This window comes from Cryptomeria japonica, unplaced genomic scaffold, assembly GCF_030272615.1.
Source record: "Cryptomeria japonica unplaced genomic scaffold, Sugi_1.0 HiC_scaffold_123, whole genome shotgun sequence".
Lineage (NCBI taxonomy): Eukaryota > Viridiplantae > Streptophyta > Pinopsida > Cupressales > Cupressaceae > Cryptomeria > Cryptomeria japonica.
In genome coordinates, this window is record NW_026728945.1 from 223123 (window position 1) to 234034 (window position 10912).

The 10912-nt window shown below is 33.6% G+C and overlaps 1 protein-coding gene across 1 annotated transcript; it reads left to right on the forward strand.

The window, feature by feature from the left end:
* The first annotated feature begins 9123 nt into the window (after nucleotides 1-9123).
* Nucleotides 9124-9877, forward strand: LOC131865845 (germin-like protein 8-2). Its single transcript, XM_059215394.1, has 3 exons — nucleotides 9124-9250; nucleotides 9345-9529; nucleotides 9698-9877. Exons 1-3 carry the CDS (start codon nucleotides 9124-9126, stop codon nucleotides 9875-9877), a joined length of 492 nt encoding a protein of 163 aa, XP_059071377.1.
* Nucleotides 9878-10912: the final 1035 nt, after the last annotated feature.

Here is a 10912-nt window from a genome sequence, read left to right on the forward strand (position 1 = left end):
CAAAATCTAGTGATCACAAGTTACACATATTTCTAAAAATCTGATGTGATTTTAAACTCTTAACGTTATTTGAGTGTCTCACAATGGATGCACATGTTAAGGTTATAGTTGACAGATATTTGTTAGGTTTCACAAATTATTACGTACTTTTCCACAAATAAAGTGTTGCAACATTTTCTTTCTAAATTCTTTGGATTAAGGTGGAACATTATCAACTAAATTTCACTATGAAAGAGTATTGTTATTGATTTGAGAATAATCTTGAACATCTTGATGTAGAGTAGATATATCCTAGACTATGAGAGGTGCATGGTTGACAAAGGAGTACATATTCATGTAGAATTTAATGAATGACAATATGGATTAGATGGGAGATATCGTAGAGGTGGACCTGGAAACCATGCGATTAGAAGGTAGCTTTCACACAAGGAGGTTTAAATTGACAACCATGCCATGTGTCAAGAGGAGAGGATAAAGGAGATGGCTTTGGGATGGGAAACAACGTGCTAATAGTTACTAATAGTTAAAATTCCCATGTTTTCTCTAGGGTTCAAGTCAATTGGTTGGATTGATTCACAACAACAAGAACCTATGGGGCACACAAATGGAGCTAAAAAAATTTGGGGCTCTGTTAGAGGTAAACAAGCCTAGTTTCACACTTGTTGTACAATTGTATCATGTAGATTACAAAATTGGAATTCGCAAGGCTGATCTAGAGGCCTCGCATGACATATTTGTGTGGTGCATAATTGATATAGATAGCATTGAACAACTTGATTTTAAGGGAAAAATACTTATAGGTAAGAGGTAATTTGAAAGATTCATAGGAGAAAAAGAGAAATTTCTATAAGATCCATCATTGCTTGTATTTATTTTAAAAGAAATGGTGAAGCATGCTATAGAAACTAGGTTTTGTCTATTGTTAATAATAATTTGTATATGTATGCTTTATTGAAATCAAAAGGGGGAAAATTGTTTTTTTGTTAAAACTTATTTTTAATTATTGAATTATTTGATGTTAAGGAATAATTAAATTTTTAGGCTGTAATGTCGTAAATCTCATACATTCGCAACTTCACCTACGTTTTGTGTGTACTTTGGTGTCCATTCGCTTAATATTTTTGTAGGCTCATTTTAGTACTTACATAAGCCTTCTTCTTTACCAAGGTGCTCAGGCCGCATTTCTCATGGACATTGGTTTATGTCACCTTTGCATTAGTCCTATATTTTCTTTTCTCCCAAAATTTTTGAACGTATATTATCTAGATACGAGTTTTTCACACGGACATTTGCACATCATGATAGCATCCTACAAAAAAAAATATGCAAGCATTTCTAAACAAAATTCAACTTTTTAGCTTTATAGGGCAGTTGCAATGTTTCGAGATGAATCTAAATGACTCATCAGTATTTTTTCATTCCCCACTCTCTTTATGAACCTTTCTTTTATTTGGCCTGCTCTCTCTTGGCTCTCTCTTTCTCTCTCAATATCTCACACGCTACTCTTAATCTTTTCACGCTACTCTCACAATATTTGTAAAAAGTTGGATTGTGATGTCTCTAAGTAACTCCATTTAGTTTGATTGATTCGCATTAATCAAAATTTAAAGACCTCCCACCGAGGGAGCTAGAGGATGATGGCTCTTTTGGAGGTAGAAAAAAGTAGTTTCATAACTATCACAGTCGCCTAATGCAGATTCTAAAATTGGGGAATTGGAATGGTGATTTAGAGGATTCACATGAGATAGTTGTGAGGTACATAATTTATTTGGATAGAGTTGAACAACCGAATTTTAGGGAAAAATAACTCATAGAGAAAAGGTAATTTGAGAGATTTCTTGGAGAAAAATAGAACTTTTTATAAGATGCATGTTTTGACCTTTTTTCAAAAGGAATGGAGAGGTAGTCTATATAAATTCGGTCTTGCCTATTGTCAAATAAGAATGAGTAGTTTCATCCTTTAAAAATTAATAAAATATATATTAAAATTTAGTTTTTTAGTTTGCTGATTAAACTTTCTTTAATTATTAAGTTATCTGATATTTACGAATATCAAAAAAATTATTTGAATTACATGAATTTAAGTAGTCGGCTATGACTAAATTCGGATCAAGAATCGAAACTACTAGTTGTGAGGCCCACCCTTTGGTGGCTTCGATATTGGCATTATTGGACCATGATTGAATTCTAGGGTTGTATAAGTTTTTAAAGTTATTAGTATTAACACATGATGATGTTATTAGAATATGTCAAATGTGGAGTGCATCTGTAGAGCAGTTTGATTTTAATATATGCATATGATGAGGACAAAAATTTTGATAGTTAATTAGGTATTTTGATTTCCATGTGATTATAGTGGGTTAATTGATGCTTTGACTTTATAAACATGAAATTCAACTATATCGTGAATTATTAAATTATCAAATTTATTAGAAGTAGCACCCTGTCGGGTTTATGCTTCTAGAAAGGAGCACTTGGTTTGGATTTTGATAGCTACCTTTGTTCATTTGAAATAATATTAGAACTGTTATAAAATGAAGAACGATTAAAGTTGAATGTAAATCTTGACTGTGGATTCGCATGGTCATTGAAATATCCCAAATGTCTAGTTGGCATAAAAGTGCATGTAGCATATTTGAAGTTTTAAAATCTCTGATCATGGATGCTATCACTTTTTAATTCACAAAAAGGAATGGACTAAAGGGATGAGATTATTAAAGTTGTAAGATTGAAAATATTTATTACCTTATTGGGCTTAGTTTTCCTCCAATGATTATAATCCTTCTAAAGATGGCAAAGCTCGAAATATGTTAATAGTAATCTAATCGTGTCGCTTCTTCCTTTTTTGAGAAAGTCCAACTTTTCCAAAAGATTTGTGGGTATAAAAAATTACGGAAATCGATATGAGAAAAGATTAGAGTTGATCAACCTATGAGCTTCTGAAGAAGAACAACATGCGAAGGATTTGTGAAGTTGGAGGGGTTTCAAATTAATTCATGGCCATGTAGAACGGCCACAATCTACTTCTTTCAAAGAAGTTCACATTCTCTAAGAACCTGAGGGAAGTGAAAATGGATGGGATGAGTTCTATTGTAACTTACAAGATGATAGAAAAGGATACTGTAATCAGTTGCTAGGGGTGAAAGGTTAAGAGAAACCATAAATATCAGGACATCCCTAGCCTACATCAAGGCTTAATATACTACCTTCACCAAATCTATTTGCATACAACCTCTCCTATGCTCTAATCTGGCCTAATTTTGGTATCAAAGAGATCAAAGTGAAAGATGGCTTCAAGAGCCCTCAAAATTACCAAGAAACCCCTTAGAATTTCTAGTGGTTTTGGAATTGCTTCCACATAAGCATTCAATCTCCCTAAAAATTCCCAAAAGGGCAATTCCCATATCGAGAGAGATAAAAAAGGGAATGCCCTAGAGATAAAGAGCTAAAAATTGTGTCAAAAGAAGATAATGTTAACAGTAGACTGCATGTAGAATTACAATCTCTCTTGGGATACCAATTTGAAACTGAGGAAAGAAGTAAAGATAAAAATGAAAAACACGTTAAAAATCGAAAATATAGAAAAGGCAAATCTAAAAAATGAAAGGGTAATGAAGGAGAGTAAGAAGAGGAGATCGACATTAATTGTGGTAATTAATATCCAAGACAAAGAAATTTGAAACTAAAACGATGACACATATATGATAACTAACACTTTGAAAGTGATATTGTACTCAGTTGAGGAAAGAAAAGGTCAAGTATTTGACCTACCTACAAAATATTTCACTTTGGACCTATCCCTTAAAGACGTCTCCAAATCATAGTATCTTATCATCGTGGAGGAGGAGGACTTGGAAACCAGCTTGGCTTCCATAGCACCAGATCCCACCCCGCTTATTTAAACTTCACAAAGAAACAAGAGTGTTAAGCATGGTGAAGAGGAGGATAACGATGACTATGAGATGGAGGTAAAACAAGGTAGACTGAAAGAGAAAACAAATTTATTGGGCAATAGAGATTCTCAATTTGGGGACTCAATTTTCCATTTTCTTGCTATCATTAAGGACCTAATGGATTTATTCTATGACTTCTCGACCTATTTGGCTGAGTATCGCAATAGGCATAAGTCTAGGATGGAACAAAAAAGGCACAAAGAAAAAAGAAATTGAACCAAATATGGAAGGTGAAAAGAGGCAAAGAGGGTGCTACTTGAGAGAACTAGAATTCAAGTCTAAAATTGGTCATGAAAGAGTTTGATGCTCTTATGAGCCTCCATAATATGAAGTCTACATAGTTTTTCGTGGTTTGTTATTTTGGTAGTGTTGGGGTTGTGTTGGTGCAATAACTTGTTTGTTATTGAGCTTCTCTATTTTAATATTCTAACTTTGGGCATGGGACCCTCTTCCCACCTTATCTAATCAAAAACAAATTTTGTGTACACTTTTAATATTACAAATCAATGTTAGATGTGGTTAAAAAACATTAAAATATAGTCAGGTCATAGTATGATGTTGCATTGGACTATGTTGGTAGTGAAGAATTAAATTGTTTACGAGTTTATTTTTATCAAATGAATTGTGGAAATCTCATATCTTTAATTAAATTGTTATCAAATGTATGATTATGTGTGTATCTTATTTCAATTTATATTGGAAATAATTTATTTTTTTATTTGAGCGTGTAGGAAATTTTCATAGCTAATATAAATTGGAGTTCCCTAAGAGAATCCTAGTCATTTTCAATTCCTAGTGAAGCCTTGACCTTAGTTAATGATAGGGACTAAGGTCTCTGATTTTAGTAATTGTTGTAATGTGATGTATTTTGTGTTTTAAATATAGTTTTATTTTATTTTGATATTTGAGTAAGTTAGCATTTGCGTCCAGCGGCATCCTTATGGAAAGATAGATTTCACACTGAGTAGGTTTTTGAATGACTTTCAAGTGTTTGTTTCATCTATTTATAAGTGTACACAGACCCATACTGAAACACTTAGGAGATGGAGGTAAAACAAGGTAGACTGAAAGAGAAAATAAATTTATTAGGCGATAGAGTTTCTCAATTTGGGGACTCATTTATTTCATTTTCTTACTATCATTAAGGACCTAATGGATTTTTTCTATGACTTCTCGATCTTTTTGACTGACTATCGCAATAGGCATAAGTCAAGGATGGAACAAAAAAGGCAAAAAGAAAAAAGAAATCAAACTAAATATGGAAGGTGAAAAGAAGCAACGAGGGTACTGCTTGAGAGAGCTATAATTAAAGACAAAAATTGGTCATGAAAGAGTCAAATGCTCTTATGAGCCTCCATAATATGAAGTCTAAATATTTTTTCGTGGTTTGTTATTTTGGTAGTTTTGCGGTTGTGTCGGCGCAGTAACTTGTTTGTTATTGAACTTCTTTATTCTAGTATTCTAACTTTGGTTGTGGGACCCTCTTCCCACCTTATCCAATCAAAAACAAATTTTATCTACACTTTTTATATTACAAATCAATGTCAGATTTCGTTAATAAACATTAAAATATAATCAAGTTATAGTACGATGTTGTATTGGACTATGTTGGTCGTGAAGAATTATTTTTTTATCAAATGTATGATTATGTGTGCATTTTATTTCAACCTATATTGGAAATTTATTTATTTTCTTTGAGTGTGTAGGAAATTTTCATAGCTAATAGAAATTGGAGTTTCCTAAGAAAATCCTATTCATTTTAAATTCTTAGTGAAGCCTTGACCTTAGTTAATGATAGGGACTAAGGTCTTTGATTTTAGCAATTGTTGTAATGTGATGTATTTTTTTTTTTAAATATATTTTTGTTTTGTTTTTATATATGAGTAAGTTAGTATCTGCGCCCAGTGGCATCCTTATAGAAAAAATAGGTGTTATGTTGAGCATTTTTTTGAATGATTTTAAAGTGTCGGTTTCATCTATTTTTGAGTGTATTTAGGCCCATGAAGAAACACTTATGAGTTGGGTACCTTTTTGGGAATTAGTCCATGGGATTTTGCCATCATTTGATCTTGTCCAAGTCTCTTAGAAAAAAGGTGTCGAAAGTCTAACTTGCGGGTGACAGTAAGTAAATTACCACTTTCAAATCCACTCCAACAATTTTATGAATGGTGCTTCCGCATGCCTCACACATATGAGTGGATCCAAAGGATCCTATTGGGGAAGAGTATACAATATTATTCCTCTCATCCCAATGCTCTCACACGTAGGAGCATTTGTGATATCCACATACCCTTAGGTTTTGGTGAGAAGGGGTTAGAGGAGGTGAATGAGATCAATGTGGTACCTCCTGACCAGGGGAGGGGAGGTCATATGACACATATTGTATATACCATTCTAAGAGTCTTTGTATGGCTTATTATTTTATTTTTTGCATCTTTCTTTTTGGGATTTTTTGGGAGGCTTTGTGGAAGGACTCAAAAGAGTCTTTGAGAAATTTCTATCAAACCCTCCTCATCTATTAAGGAAATATTTTGATATGATTCAATCTTTAGAATGCTATATTCCATTTTGTTGTAAATATGTTAGTGGAGGCTTTTGATTTGATTTTTAAATTTCATCTTTCTATGTCTTTTCTTATGTATATGACACGTGTGTGAGGGTTTAGGCTCTCCCAAGTTGATCAGAGAAACTCATGTGTAGGGTGAGGGATATGTGGAACCTCCAAGGGAACGATTTTTTCTCGTTGAGAAGGAGATTTCTTGGGTATGAGTATCCTTGATTCTTTTGGAAAATCTGTGGAAAAATGGTTCGATATAATTTAGAAGGGATGTGAATTATATGGTGTTGGACTCCCTTAATGGATTTTACATCTGCGTGGAGTATTTATATTGGGAAATCAAGTTTCTCATGGGCCTCTTAGCTTGGGGGTTGGTTGTGAGAAAGCCCAAATGTTGGAAGGTGAGCTCTCCATTGGCTTGTTTAAAAATTGTGTTTTGTAAGATTTTTTGTGGAATCAAATGGGGTGCTACCTTGACATTGGAATGAAAATATTCATTCTCACGTTTGGGTTAGAATTTTTATTACATTTTTTAAATGGGTTGGAGTAAGTTGTTAAAAATTTTATCAAATGGGTCCCTTGTAATGTTGTGTATATCAAGTTGATAAATGATGATGTTGTTGTGTTTAGAAGCGATTATATTTTACTTTTCTAAAAAATATACATATTGTTTAAGGGCTGAGTTTGTTTAAGAAATAACTTAGCGCTTGTGATAATTTGCATTTCATACGTTTAAAAGTTATTGATACTTAATGAACAAATTAAAGTTATTAGTAATAGTGGATTAAATTAGCTTTAAGAGTGTGAAATTTTCATGCACTTTTCTTAATATTTTTAGTTAATAAAGTGAAGGGGATGTTTATCACGCAAATATTGTTCTCTTTGTTATCCTACAAAATAAAAAAACTTGCTCTACTTAAACTTTGGTTTAAAATTAAAAATAGTTATTTGTAATTAGATGTGTATGTTCACCTATTTAAAAATATATATTTTATACAAAGTATATTTACCTTTGTAAACACACACACACAGCAAACTTGAGTTTGGGTTTCTAGTGTTACCATATCGGTTAAGGCCCCATTAAGCGGGTTTAGCATGATAATTAATTCTTTTAAGAGAATTTAATTTAATATAACTTTAGGAAATGAAAAACCTTAGGTGGAGTTGGTGTGCTAGGTTTTAGGATTTAACATGTCTTGGAATCGTTTAAATGTGATGTGGCCTCTCAAATTAATTAGTCAAGTGAAATAATTTAATTTATCTAATTGATAGTGAATGGTAATTAATTAAATTAAATCTGAAATCAAAGTGTAGTATACTTTTATTTCAAAAATTTGGTTTTAAAAGAAAGTAAAATATCAGCTTAGGATTGAGAAAATTCACTCTTTATTTCGTTTTAATTTAGTTGAGTTGGACTCTTCAGAAGAATAAACTATCGTTGTGGCTAATATTTAGTTAAAACAAACAGTATATTTACTTATTAAAAATATTTAATAGAAAATTATCATTTATTCGTTTGCCGCATTTAATCTCTTTATATATCATTGGTAATTAGTTAAAATTTGTTAAATTTATATATAATTTAGCTTAGTTAGGGTTTACTTAGCTATAGGTGTTAGGTCACGCCATAGAGGCCCGACCGGTTCACTACCAATTAGGAATTAGAGGGAATGTTGCCTTCAGGAGTTCCTCCCTTGAGACATGTTGCATAAGGGTTCCAAATCTCGATCACCTTATCATTCTTGTTTTACGTTGTGCGAAATGAGTGTCATAACGCCCACTCGTCTTATTCCTTTTCTCACCTCGTCTAGCATGAGTCCTATGACGTTGAGTATGTAACATATACATGCACATGCCACGATGAATTTGCCTTGTACACCAAGTTCATCCTTTCAATCACAAAACAACCCATTCTCTTATTTATTTATTTAAATTCTCGCAACCAAACTCTATAATTAACATGAATCCTTAATATTATAAACCAAAAATATTAATGATAATTTAGAACTATTCTTTGTTTTAAAGGCTCACGAATATAACACGTATATTTTTATAATAAAACTGAGATTATCCTACCCGAGCGTAAAAAGGTTTTCAAGAAAGACGCAATATAAAGCATGCATGGACGGTGTTTGTGTCAACATCCAAGAAAATTTCCTCTTTTACCAATTCTGAGACGGCTGAGAAAAATGTATATATTAGTTCCTTTGAAGAAGGCCATCGCTCCAATAAAGTCTAATCGTTTCCACATTACTAAATTAATGGCGGTGGCGAGAATATGAGGAAGAATACGTCTAAGGCAGGAGGTAAGCTGATCTTCAGATAAGCATATGCAGCAGAAGATAGAAAATTTCAACGATAATGAAAGAATGGTGAGAATACATCTGCGGTAGCAGGTGAGATAGCCATATGCTGCAGCAAGACTTACTCTGACGTATCGAAAAGAGCAACAACTGTGGAAGTATATTATTATAATATTACAAGGATTGGTGATTTAATATACGGAGTGAAGATGAATTAGTCATAAGGTTTGGGCTATATAAAGCTTGTAATGGGCTTGTAACACACATTCATATCCTTCTGAGCTCTTGTACTATCTGCGTTTCTATTATAATGGCTAACCGAATGATTTACTTCACACTGGGACTTTTTCTGTTGATATGTTGTTACAGCGACAGGGTCATGGCAGGGGATTCCGATCCCTTGCAAGATTTCTGCGTTGCAGATGAGGAAAGCAAAGGTGAGTAAAAAACTTTATACATAAACAATGGTAATGATTTGCTTATTAGACGAGTCGAGTTAGTAATAGATTGATTTGATTTTGCTTTAAACAGTTTTGGTGAACGGGTTCGTTTGCAAAGACCCAATGCAAGTTTCAGCAGACGACTTCTTCTTCCGGGGACTTGGGCAGGCAGGGAACACCGACAATGATGTGGGCTCCAACGTAACGATGGCGAACGTTAAACAGATACCAGGCCTCAATACGTTGGGAATATCGTTGGTCCGCATCGACTACGCAGTGGGTGGAATAAATCCTCCTCACACACACCCAAGAGCCACCGAAGTTCTTGTTTTACTGGAAGGCCAGCTTCTTGTGGGTTTCATTGACACCAACAACAAGTTTTTCAGCAAAACGTTGGAGAAGGGAGATGTGTTTGTGTTTCCAAAGGCACTTGTGCATTTCCAGCAGAATGTGGGGCATGAAAATGCGGTGGCCATATCTGCATTGAGCAGCCAGCTTCCGGGAGTTCAGACAATCGCCAACTCTCTGTTTGCAGCGGATCCTCCTCTCCCAGATTCCGTATTGGCCAAGGCCTTCCGCATCACACAGGAAGTTGTGGATTACATTCAGAAGAAATTCGCATAAGAATTTGCTGTGTTCTATCAAACAAAACAATCAAGAGGGGACCAAGTCTTTCCCAAATTCTTTTTCCTTGCCGTTCAATAAAACAATCTTTCTAGAGTTATTGCCGTCCTCTTCTGCTATTCATAGCATCTGTTTTGAACATGACTATATCCTCCGCATATTCCAAAGATGAAGGATTAATTTGAAGCATCTGAAGGCATTTATGAATATTTTATACAAGAGCATCCTTGTATTAGGTATACATTCATTTGCAACATGTTAACAATATATTCTTTAACATAAATATTGCAGGAACAACAACAAACAAAGTGCTTGACTTGGATAGAATGAGTAACACTATAATTCTTGCATGCCAATCTGTCAAGGGTGTTCTTTAACATAGTCTTAACCTCATTTTAGCTCTGACATAAAAGGTGAATGGTTTGGAAGTAGGAAATAGTTATTGGGAAATATAATTAGTAGTTGTTCTTCAAATCACCCTCACAATCATCCAATGCTTCAAGACTCCCCATCAAAGAAGTCATTCCAGAAGGTTAGGGACTCTCCTCAAGATAAGAATGATTGCTCTAATAAATATAGTATACCTTCGATGGAATGCAATACGGTTTCATTATGTCTAAATTCCAAGAAAATCCATAGAACTAGAATATCCATTGCATCCAATATCGCAATATTTTATCGGGGATAATATGATAACCTTGACACATATTACACCTATTCTTACATCAATCTACCTACATAAGGGTTATGATTGAGGGGCCTCTTGTATTAAACATTTCTAATAAGTTGGAATGACATGGAAAATCTAAGACAGTGAAGATAGATTATTGATAATAACACAATTCATTTACATGGTGTTAATTATGAGGGTAATTAATTTATGGCTTCCCAAAATAAGCTTTTCTAAATCTCCCCTAATTCATTCCTACGTTATAATAAATATGTCAATGTGGATGTTATGTATGAAGATCTAAATACTAAAGGGAAAAAGGATAATGCTCATGTTGATTTTAAAAACTTTGTATGTAATATTAA